General features: G+C 36.0%; 1 protein-coding gene across 1 annotated transcript in view; it reads right to left on the reverse strand.

The window, feature by feature from the left end:
• Window positions 1-1,766: 1,766 nt before the first annotated feature.
• Window positions 1,767-12,967, reverse strand: part of LOC130076210 (raftlin) — a 92,810-nt gene continuing 81,609 nt past the window's right edge. Inside the window, exons 7-8 of the mRNA XM_056241205.1 lie at window positions 5,692-5,767; window positions 1,767-2,386 (exon numbers count right to left, since the gene is read on the reverse strand). Coding sequence (XP_056097180.1) covers window positions 1,976-2,386; window positions 5,692-5,767 — 487 coding nt within the window. The 3' untranslated portion in view covers window positions 1,767-1,975. The remainder of the gene's footprint in view (window positions 2,387-5,691; window positions 5,768-12,967) is intronic.

Below are 12,967 nucleotides of genomic sequence, written 5' to 3' on the forward strand. Positions count from 1 at the left end.
GAATCCATTAGGATTTACATAAAATGTTTTATTAAGCTCTAGTTAGTTCCTAATTAATTCATAATATGAAAATGTAAGGATTATTCAATTCAAGTTGATGGAATTTTACTATGTGTAAATCTTGTGTTCGTGATAATTTCAACATTTTATCTCAAAACTATAACTTAGTATGTCAATTATCTCATGATTATGACTTCCATGGAATAAAGTCATGCAGGTTTGGATCAACACTGACAAATAAATGATGACAGATTTTTAATTTCTGCGTGAATTATTCCTTTAAATCAGAAAGTTAACGAACCAAACTTACAAAAAGCCCCAACAAACGTAATCGCAATATTCCCAATATGTTTCTCTTAAAATTTAGAGAATCTGACCTTTTTGTTTTTGGACGGTGACATGAAATATTCATATAAATGTAAACGAAAACATACACAAACAAATGCACCATATACATCACAATAGATTGCTTCTCGCAACTGTATCCTCGAGTCCCTCTGGGCTCATCGACTAAACATTAATGTGGTTTTCCCATCCAGTGCATTGACTGATATCTCTTCCCATCGGTCCTCCTCTTCCCGGATCCCGGAGTCCTTCCGGCTCGTTTAAAGACGCCATCGCTCCAGTTAAACGCTCAGTACTGGTCAAGAGGTGTGTGTGTGTGTGTGTGTGTGTGTGACAGTCTGAAACTGCAAGCTTCACCACGGCAACCAGTCGTTTTGTCATGTCTTGGGTATCTAAACATTAATAAAACAAGATATTATGATGTTTATTTTTTCCTACTGCATTGGCAAGTAAAATTATTAGTGCTGGGCAACGATTCATCACATCCAAAATAAAAGTTTGTGTTTGCATAATATACACAAATTAGAATATGGTGCAAAAGTTCATTTATTTCAGTAATTCAACTTAAAAGGTGAAACTAATATATTATATAGACCCATAAGTGAGATATTTCAAGCCTTTATTTGTTATAATTTTGGTGATTATGGCTTATGAAAACCCCAAATTCAAAATTATAATATTGTGAAAAGTTTTCATAAGCCATAATCACCAAAATTATAACAAATAAAGGCTTGAAATATCTCACTTTGCATGTAATGAGTTTATATAATATATTAGTTTCACCTTTAAAGTTGAATTACTGAAATAAATGAACTTTTGCACCATATTCTAATGTTTCGAGTTTCACCTGTGTGTGTACTATACAATGTATCTTGTATATAATAAAATAAATACACACACATATGCATGTATATATTTAAGAAAAAATGTTGTTATTTATATATCAAATATTTATATTTATATATAATATAAATGATGTATAAATATATATACATGCAAATATTTCTGAAATATATACATGCATGTGTGTGTATTTATATATACAAATTATAATTTATACACTCTAAAAAATGCTGGGTTGTTTTAACCCAATTTTAGGTCAAATATGGACAACCCTGAACGTTAGGTTAAAATTTTAATTTAAAAAAATTAACCCAACGGCTGGGTTTGTCCACATTTGACCCAAAGTTGGGTTGAAACAACCCAGCTTTTTTTTTTAGAGTGTACAGTACACACATATTATGTGTAAACAAACTTTTATTTTGGATGTGATTAATTATTGCCCAGCTCTAAAAATTATATGATCAATAAGTTATGATAACGTGTTTTTACATTGCTTTAACGCATTAATTTTTTTTTTTTAAATAACTTATACAAGATTCAACTCATTTTTTAAAAAGTCAGTTTAATGTAATTTGAGTTGAAATGACTTAAACATCCAAGTTGATTGTACTTAAAAATTTGAAGGCAACAACGTTATAATGCCTTGTGAATTTATCTTGTTTTAGGGATGTTTAGATACTGGACAAGACAAAATATTGAGTTTTTTTTTTTTTTTTTTTGCAAGGTATATAGCATTTTAACATTCATAAAGGCCCACTTCCATTGGCCAGGTGGGTTGAGCGCATCCTCAATCCTGATTGGCTGAGCCGTCTTCCTGTTTGTCCACTTCCTCTTCCTGTCGTCCCGTGTCTTTATACGACCCCATTTCAGCTTCAGTTTTCACACTACTCTCGTTTACCTTCTCCTCAGCGTTTCCATCTCTTTCGCTGCTTCCTGCTTCCTGTTTCTCCCTGCCAGCTGTGACATCACTTCCTGTCGCCTCTGTCTCATCTCCTTCCTCTCTCTGTTCTCTCTGCACTTCAGCCTCATCACTCATGTTTTCCCCCCGTCGCTCGTTCACGCTTGTATTCGTGTCTTCTGCGCTCTTCTCGGCTCCGTCGCTGCTCTTTTGATCACTCGTCTCTTTCTTCTTCTTGTTCTTTGGTGCGTCTTTGACGGAGTTCTTGTTGGACTTGTTCCGTGCTTTAAAGATGACTTTCTGAAATAGACAATGTCGACAGAGAGTTTTGAGACTTTTAAAAAAAAAAACGATAATGAGATAGACCTAAAATACAAGTACATATTTCATGAATTGTCTCTTTAAAAAGTGTGCTTGGTTATAATGCTTTACCATTAGTCTCATCATTTTATGAATCACCGCTTCCATGATCTATAAAAAATTACACTTTATGTACACTCTTTTGATCAAAATTCTGATTGCCTATTTTATTTTATATATTTTTTTACATTTATTTAATTTAAATGTATTAATTATTTTATAATTCATTAAAAAAACATTTGCAAAATGTAATATATCTACTTTTTTATACATTTATAAAATTAAATCATACATTTTATTTTATATATAACATAATATATAATATAAATAATAGGTAATATTTATTACAAATCGTATATATATATATATATATATATATATATATATATTGCATTATGTTGTGTTTAAAAAAATGAATTTACATTTTATTTTTATTGCTGAGTTTAGTTATTTAGCAGTAAAAATGAAATCATGAATTATACATACTATATATTTCATTTCATTTTGCTAAATTAATTTTTTTAAATTCTTATTAAAACACACACATGCACACATATATATTGTGTTATGTATGAACCCACTGGGGAAAATAATTTCCTCTCTGAGGGCAATTTATCTAGTTCATATTTATTTAAATTGAAATTATCTACCTGTAGCCTAAATTATCTTAAAAAATCAAAGTCCATTACAATGTACAAACCATTCAGCCTACTAACCAGACTAAAAGCACTGCAAAAATATTCCAGTAATATTAATTCTCAAGTTCCCTGGCCTGAGGTGATTTTACTGTAAACGATAACCGAGACGCAAGATGGCGCTAGTTGCGTCACGTCTGTTTGTATAAGAGAGTGAGGCGCGCGAAAGACGCAAAAGTGGCGCCAATTTCAGTTAGCCGCGAGAGCAGATGACGGCGTTGCTATGGACACAAATATATTAGACCGTTGGATGCCGCGATTGATTAATCAAACGTCAAGTACTCCAGAGAGCCGTGAAATAAATAATTACACGTCGCGTTTTGCTGTGTCGGAAAACTGTCTGAAACCAGATTAGTCAACACAGGTGCTTTTATACAATAACAGTGTGTCTGAAAAACCGGACATCAACAGTGACAGGACTTTGGTCACGCCATCCGTGAATGAGTCGAGTCTGGACCCGCCACCCACTGTACGGTGTGAAGTAAGTGTCAAAAAGCCTTTCATGCTCCACCATAACCCCCCTCTCTCTCTGTATATGTGTGTGTATGATAATAGATGGAAAAAACGATTGTTATTTTTTTAACAATAACTTATAAACCGTTAAAGTCAGCCCTACTGTGAGCTACGAGGTTGTTAATCGATGGTATTTGCTTTTGTTGAAGCCGTCAGCCCGCATGTTTTTACCTTAGTTTTAAAGTAAACATGTTTGACAGTGGAATTCGTGGTGAAAAACTACATTACCCATGATGCTGTACAGAAAATTCCACCAATCCCAGCCGAAACAAGCAAAACATGCCAAAAGAGCTATTTTAGCTCCGCCCACTCCCATAAAGCACTGCGAATGACGGAATCAAGTCGATATGCCTTCGCTCTCAAATTATATTTCAATAGATATGCATATTTTGCAATACATTTAAAATACATTGTGTATGTATCAATCATTTTTAACTCGATTATACTGTTTTCGCAATGCTTCATGGGATTTTAGTTCTTTCCCTCTCTGAAGCCACTAAATAGTCTTTGTATGATGTTTAAATACTTTTTTGCTTCAAATCAAAGTCTGTAATGTTGTAATTCTCCTCGTAAGCTGGTTGGTTTGGTTCATTCATGGCCTAAAATGCTTTAACGAAGACTTTTTTTTGCAATCCCTATGGGAGAAATGAATGGAAAAAATACTTCCTGAACCAAAACCGTTGAAAAATGCTGTGATTGGCTGTCGTCCATCGGTCTCCACCCCTGATTTGCATAAAGTATTTCTTAACGTTTTGATGCTCTCACCATTCACTGCAAACCCTTTTAAGCCCATTTCCTTCAAGTACAGTATATCACAGATCATTGTGATTTATAACAGTGTTCAAAACTTGATTATTGCTGTCTTGCACATATGAATTCGCTGAATGTTAAAATCTGTGGATTCCTCATTGGGATACATGGGACCCGAAGCTCCTGCATGCCACGTGATATTTTTGTTTTTTGGAAAAAGTTCATTTAGATTCTTGTCTTCAGTTTGTTATGGTTGTGAATATAAATTTACAAGGCATTGAATTGCGTATAAAACTGACAAGCTTAGCACAGCGCGTTTGCATCGGCCCTTTCTTCCCAAAAAAAAAAAAAAAAAAAAAGTAAAGACAACACTGCCATGTAAATAAATATCTTCAGGAAAACCACACACGCAGTAACACCCACTACACACACACACTCGCTCTGGTTTTCTTTGAAGTGGCATGGAGCCAAATATTTGTTTAAATTATGCATTGTTCTGTTCAAGCGTCTTGTGCTTTTTTACCCCATTTTATGTGGTGATTTAAGGAAACGCCTGAACCCTGTAGAAACACTGCTAACACAAACTATATGTGTTTCAGCCGGGCAGCTGCAGAGTGTGTGTGTGTGAGTGTGTGTGTGTGTGAGTGTGTGTGTGTGTGAGTGTGTGTGTGTGTGAGTGTGTGTATGAGTGTGTGTGAGTGTGAGTGTGTGTGTGTGTGTGTGTGTGTGTGAGAGTGTGTGTGAGAGAGTGTGTGTGTGAGAGAGTGAGAGTGTGTGAGTGAGAGTGTGTGAGAGTGAGAGTGTGTGTGTGTGTGTGAGTGTGAGAGAGTGTGAGAGAGTGTGAGAGAGTGTGTGAGAGTGTGTGAGAGAGTGTATGTGTGTGTGAGAGAGAGTGTGTGAGTGAGAGTGTGAGTGTGTGGCTGAGTGTGTGTGAGTGTGTGTGTGTGTGTGAGTGTGTGTGTGTGTGAGTGTGTGTATGAGTGTGTGTGAGTGTGAGTGTGTGTGTGTGTGTGAGTGTGTGTGAGAGTGTGTGTGAGAGAGTGTGTGTGTGAGAGAGTGAGAGTGTGTGAGTGAGAGTGTGTGAGAGTGAGAGTGTGTGTGTGTGTGTGAGTGTGAGAGAGTGTGAGAGAGTGTGTGAGAGTGTGTGAGAGAGTGTATGTGTGTGTGAGAGAGAGTGTGTGAGTGAGAGTGTGAGTGTGTGGCTGAGTGTGTGTGTGTGTGTGTGTGTGTGTGTGTGTGTGTGTGTGTGTGTGTGAGAGTGTGTGTCTGGAATAAGAGTTCACTCACCTTGGATTCTTTCTTCTTGCGAGGCAACATCGGCCTCTGGAGGAAAACGATCTGTTTGGTGGCCAGACTTCCATCACTGATGAGAGAAGAAGCAGATTAGTTAGTGATCTAGTCTAGATATGATTATACTACAGTAATATTGCTTGGTCCAGGTCTAGGACCCCTCTATTCCATTTAAATTTTTCTGAATTCCTTTTTTCCCCACTTCCATTGTAAAAAAAAAAAAGAAATGTTTGGATTCTGTTCTACTGGTTAAATGAAATGTTAGTAATCAAAAAGCATTTCTTGTTCAACATCAACAAATTAAATCTACAAATTTTATAACGTATTCAAATAAAAATTAAAAATTCCTTTAAAAAATTTGTCAAACAAAGTTCTGCACAGACGTTTAACATTGGAATTAAAACATGAAAGAAAAATTGCGTGACATTCCTTAAAATAGAGAGTTGGCAGAGGTTCCCAAACTTTTTAATATGAAGGGCCAAAAATCAAACTTGACTAAGGGCCGTTTGCTAAAAGTAAATCTTTGCATCATATCCAACTAGATTATATTAATTTACATTAAAAAATAAAAATTTTTTTTGCACTGATATTTTCAGTGCAAAAAAAATATATATATTTAAAGTCCCCCTGTGGTCAATCATTTTGTACCTTAAATCTCATCTTTGATCACCAAAATTACATATTTAATCGTTTTTTCATTAATTTTTTTCTTCATGTCTTACAATATCTTGAATGTAACTCGACACCCTTGCCTCATTTAGTATTCGCGGTTCTATGAATATGCAAATGAGCCCCGCCTCCACTCACTCCCTCAGCTCAGAGATCCACTGGTTGACGATCACACGTTGATCTGATTGGTTACAAGGTCGTTTGTGACGTCAGAAACACCAGCGATTTCAAACCGTGTTTTTGAGACTGTCTTTGGTTCACTGCAGTTTTAAGCAGAAAATACTCAGCAATGCTGTCGACTTATGAACTTACACATGGTGTGTCTTAAAGCATATTAAAAACACCACATATAAACAACACTTGGTTTTCACCACAGGGGGACTTTAACCCTCTGATTATCTTCATTTGTGTCTACACTCATTATCTTTGGGGTCTCCAGGGACCCCAGACAATAACATTTAATTTTGTAACAGAATAATATATATATTTTTTTACAAATGTAATTTTAGCCTGTTTATTAATGTTTTTACTCAACATTTGTGCAGTTTTTGGAGGATTTTTTATATCTTTTAAATTTCAATAAATAAATATTTATTTAAATAGGCTTTTTTTTTACAAAAAAACAGCATTTTATGTCAAATTTACTTTATAAAAGACCCAGATTTCCCCATTTTTTTGGAAAATGCAGTTAAAAAATAAAATAAAAATCACTTTAACCACTAGATGGCCATAGACCTCCACTATAAGCTATTTGCTATGTGATTAACCAAACTACATATCTTTTCACAAGTTTTTCCAGTTGGATTCATATCTAAATATTATAAAATCACAATGATAACACACAAAAAAAACTTTTTGTCAAAGTTTAGCATTTTTTGTACAGACAAAAGTTTTTCAATGTTACATTATGATTAGAATCAAACCTGAACAAGACTCCAAATGTTGGAGTCTTTAGATTTTATAATTTATTTCAATCATCTGTTTTTAATATAATTCTACAATTTTAATTCTACAATTTTACTAACTGTAACAGAACAAAAAAAAAATACAGAAATGAACAGTTATATTACATATTGAGTAAAAATACATGACATGAACATCAAAATGCAATGAACTGAACAGCAATAACAAATGAGCAAATAAAGCAGTAAAAAAATAAAATTTTGTTAAAAAAAACAGTGAATGGGGAAAAAATCGAACAACTAGGAACAATAATTGGTGGTCATCACATACAGCAGGGTTCCTCAAACTCGGTCCTGGAGGGCCACTGTCCTGCAGAGTTTAGCTCCAACCCTGATCAAACACACCTACCTGTGAGTTTCTAGTGATCCTGAAGACCTTGATTAGCTTGCTCAGGTGTGTTTGATCAGGGTTGGAGCTAAACTCTGCAGGACAGTGGCCCTCCAGGACCGAGTTTGAGGAACCCTGACATACAGTCTCGTTTACAGTGCACTGCAGGTGTTTATGCGTCTGTGCACTGCAGGCAGTATGCATAGTATAGCCTTACAAATGTATTACTGTGTGTGTGTGTGTGTGTGTGCATTGTGGATTTTTATTTTTTTTGCATTGTTGGAAGTGTGCCACTTTATTTCTGTCTATGTGATCTGCGTTGTTTCTTCGTTGTTTCTGATTTTGATGATGAATTTTGTATATTCACTATGCGGGGTCTCCAGGGACCCCGAAGATAACAAGTGCTGGCATTTTTTTCACGCTAACATAAAAACTGATATCATTCCAATATATATATTTTTTGGTAGATCTAGACAGTGTTAAGAGGCGTAGAAGTTTTCATACCATTTGGACAAAGAGAACATTTTTTTTAAATTCACCAAAAGTCATTTGGGGGTCAAAAAGACCCCAAAGATAACCAGAGGGTTAAGACAAAAATATATGCTTCAAATGATTCTTGTTACATAGCATGGCGAGACAAACTCAAAGGTCATCTACACCAGCTAGTTTAAGTTGTTTGTTCCAGCTATGCAACATTTCGCTTCTTGTTTATTAGAGTGCGCTTGTTTATTCAGCATCTTATCTTGTATTTATAGCTCCAGTAATGCTGGATGGTGCAAGAAAACCCCCCTGGAGATCTTCTTAATTTTTTTTTTTAGCTGTGGGAACATCCGGCATTGAAAGGGATGAACAAAATATCCGTTTTGTGAAATCCTGTGATGACTAAATCTCTCTTTCTTGCCGTCTTGTCAGGGCTAATGTAGAGAAGGAAGCTACGCATCCTCGAGTGTGGTGAGTTTAGCATTTCTGGGGTGAATGCACGTTTAAAAAGTTGATAAAACACAGTTCGGTTAAGCCGTTTAATCTTCAGAGAAGATGGAGATGTTTTACCAAACACTCTCAATCTTTCTCACGCTCTCTGTTTCCCTTTACGACTCTGCTACAAATCAAGCGTGCCTCTGCATCTCTGGCATAAGCTTGCAATCAATACCAAATGTCTAAATCGTCCCTGCTTTGATTTCTTTTCCCTCCCACTTCCCATTTTCTTGCTTGTCAAAGAACTGTATATTTATTCAAGTGCTTCCTGCTTAAATCAGAGGGAAAAGCTGGATTCCTGCAAGCCTCAGTCCATTAAAATGTAAACGAGTGGACGGTGAAATTACAGCTCTGGTCTTCAGTCTCGCCAGCATCCAAACTAGGCACACGCCGCCTATACAATCCCCATCATTAAGGGCTTAATTGAATGGTAACTTCAGCATTTTTGAATGTAATGAATGTACAAGCGTTCGCTGCGGCGTGATGCATATCAATGAGAAGTGTGTGGAAATATAGCAGTGATGCTGATACACAAACTCATCTGCATTCTTGAGCTGCCTGAAACTGTTTCATTTTTATGTGTCAAGATTCTTTGATGAATAGAAAGTTCAAAAGAACAACATTTATTTGAAATAGAAATTACTGTCAGTCAAAAATTGCAGTAGTGCAATTCTTCAAAACGGTAGTCTGACTGTACAACCCGAAAAATTAGAATATCGTGCAAAAGTTCATTTATTTCAGTAATTCAACTTAAAAGGTGAAACTAATATATTATATAGATATAGACATGCAAAGTGAGATATTTCAAGCCTTTATTTGTTATAATTTTGATGATTATGGCTTACAGATATGAAAACCTTTTTGGGGTTTTCATAAGCTGTAAGCCATAATCATCAAAATTATAACAAATAAAGGCTTGAAATATCTCACTTTGCATGTAATGACTAATGAGTCTATATAATATATTAGTTTCACCTTTTAAGTTGAATTACTGAAATAAATGAACTTTTGCACCATATTCTAATTGTAAATATTCTAGTTTGCTTGTCATTTGCTTTATATCATGTAGATTAATTTACAGTTTTAAAATAGCTTCACTAATACTGGTAATAATTTTAGTGACATATTATGCAAGTACTAGAGATAAAACGCTATGAAATTTTCATATCTTGATTATAGTGACCGAAATGATAACGGTTATCAATATTATAACGGTATAGGCCTAGTAAATATACTGGAAATTTAGGCTACATTTTTATGAAAGTTTACCACACTTATCTGCGCCATAAACAATTCTACTGTACATCTGAATTGTTGACATTTTTAGAACGCACATTAGCTTATTTTCCATCTACCTGTTTAACAATCAAAATTTGGTCCGATTTTCATATTAGTCTGAATAAAAATGGCAGACATGCTGAATGAAAATGTAAATCTACTCTCTGACAGTAGGTGGCGCTTATGTAACAGCAGAAATATTGGTAAACAAAGAAGCAATAAGCTTATAAACACTACTTTATTAGGCGTTACACGGAGGGAAGATGGAAAGTAAATCTCTTTATAACTTTTCTTAAGACATAGAATTAATTTGTTTATACATTCTGTCATATAAATTCTTTCAGCACTCTCACACAAAACCAAACCTACATGAGACTGTTTTCAAATTGTGATACTCAAATACAGTTTTAATGATTATTAATAATTAATTATGAATATAAAATATGAAACTCTAATACTAAAGGTCAATAATTTTTTCTTATTGTGGTTTAGCATCAAACTGGTAACCATTTCATCCCTGGTAAGGACCGTGAGTGTTACTCGTATGTTTCCATGTTGTTTTACGCCACCCAGGAAAACAAGGCCAGCCGTTTCCAAGACATTGAAAAGTGACGGTTTGGTTGTATCTAGGACAACGTTTTGATTAATTAGCCGTATAGCTGCGTTGTGGCTTTTTGTGAAAGTTTAAAATAGGCCCGTAATTAATCAGCAGGGATGGAAAGCTGACGTGTGAGAGAAAGGCCAATGCGGGATCGTATGACAGATGAAGATTACATGGTGAACTTCAGTTCGACATCGCCGGAAGCTTCCACCTGCTATTACAGGAATCATCAGTTAGCTTGTATTGACATTTCATTACGGCGAGCAAACATCATGTTCTGCCTCGATGAGGTCTCAGAGGTCTTTATACCCCGAGCACTTTGACACGGTTGGAGTTTGGGATGCACTATTACTCTGTGGGTTGTACAATTGTTCTTACTTGATGTTGGAAATGACGCCCCATGTGGCGTTTACACAAACTCAATTGATTACTTTGTTTCCTACCTCTAAAGCCAATTCACTTCACATTGACTGGTTTTATTTGGAGGTCGTCTAGTCACTGGTTGCTCGTAGTGGGTGTTTCTACCTCTGGATGCCCTAACCCAGTGGTTCCCAAACTTTTTAGTGGCGTAATAGTTTACGATCCTTCTGCGTACCCCTCTCTTCCATACCTTTTTTAGGGTAACTAAACCCTAAAACAACTTTTTTTTAGATAATGATCTGTAAGACTGGGGCTTTATTAAAGGGATACTCCACTTTTTTTGGAAATAGGCTCATTTTACAACTCCCCCAGAGTTAAACTGTTGAGTTTTACCGTTTTTGAATCCATTCAGCCGATCTCCGGTTCTGGCGGTACCACTTTTAGCATAGCTTAGCATACATCATTGAAGTGGACAAGACCATTAGCATTTCTCAAAAAAAAATGACCAAAGAGTTTTGATATTTTTCCTATTTAAAACTTGACTCTTCTGTAGTTACATCGTGCACTAAGACCGACGGAAAATGTAAAGTTGCGATTTTCTAGGCTGATATGGCTAGGAACTATACTCTCATTCCTGCGTAATAATCAAGAAACTTCACTGCCGTACCATGAGAGCAGCAGGCGTAATGATATGACGCAGCGCCTGAAAATAGGCCACCTTCCGTCAACACAACGGAACTATTTTCAGGCGCTGCGTCATATCATTACGCCTGCTGCTCTCATGGTACGGCAGTGAAGTTTCTTGATTATTACGCAGGAATTCAAACATTTTTTTTTTAGAACTGCTAATGGTCTTGTCCACTTCAATGATGTATGCTAAGCTATGCTAAAAGTGGTACCGCCAGAACCGGAGATCGGCTGAATGGATTCAAAAACGGTAAAACTCAACAGTTTAACTCTGGGGGAGTTGTAAAATGAGCCTATTTCCAAAAAAAGTGGAGTATCCCTTTAAGACTGTTCATTGACTTGAGTAAATGTTTTGCCATTTGAGTATAACACCGTGTCCTAACTACATGCGACGTGATAATCTCAGGTACCGTTTATGTGCTTTATTTAATGTTATAGGGTTAGTTCACCCCAAAATGTAAACTCTGTCAGTAATGACTCTCCCTCATGTCGTTCAACCCCGTAAGACTTTCGTTCATCTTCGGAACACAAATTAAGATATTTTTGATTAAATCTGAGAGCTGGATCACTCCTCCATAGGCTTCTAAGGGATTGAAACTTGCCGGCCCAGAAAAGTTAGTAAAGACATCGTTAAAATAGTCAGAGTGACTACAGTGGCTCAACCTTAAGTTTATCAAGCGACGAGAATACTTTTTGTGCGCAAAAAACAAACAAAAATAACGACTTTATTCAATTATTAATTTCCTTCTCTGTGGGCCTCGAGTGAGTTCACGTAGTGTAACAGCGCAGCTCTTCTGGGTTGTACGTCACACACACACACACATGACCAGCGTCGGCCAATAGTAAGCCTTCGTGTGACGTGCAACACAGAAGTGCTGCGCTGTTACACTCCGTGAAATCTAGAGGCCCACAGAGAAGATGAATAGTTTAATAAAGTCGCTATTTTTGTTTGTTTTTTTGCGCACAGAAAGTATTCTCGTCGCTTGATAAACTTAAGGTTGAGCCGCTGTAGTCACTCGGACTATTTTAACGATGTCTTTACTAACTTTTCTGGGCCGGCAAGTTTCAATCCCTTAGAAGCCAATGGAGGAGTGAGACAGCTCTCAGATTTAATCAAAAATATCTTAATTTGTGTTCCGAAGATGAACGAAAGTTTTACGGGGTTGAAACAACATGAGGGAGAGTAATTACTGACAGAGTTTACATTTTGGGGTGAACTATCCCTTTAAAGGAGAACTCGGCGCAAAATGAACCTTTGGTCTAATAAAACATTGGTACCTAGTCAACCGTTCTCTGATATTTGTTTTCATGATAATCGAATGTAAAGAGTTTTATCTCTAAAAACTGTTTAGCGTATAACGCTAGTAATGGGGGCATTTAATAAGTAAAAAGATATCGCTAGTTAATACCACT

This window comes from Rhinichthys klamathensis, unplaced genomic scaffold, assembly GCF_029890125.1.
Source record: "Rhinichthys klamathensis goyatoka isolate OS25496 unplaced genomic scaffold, OSU_Roscu_1.1 h1tg000634l_1, whole genome shotgun sequence".
In the NCBI taxonomy this organism is placed as follows: Eukaryota; Metazoa; Chordata; class Actinopteri; order Cypriniformes; family Leuciscidae; genus Rhinichthys; species Rhinichthys klamathensis.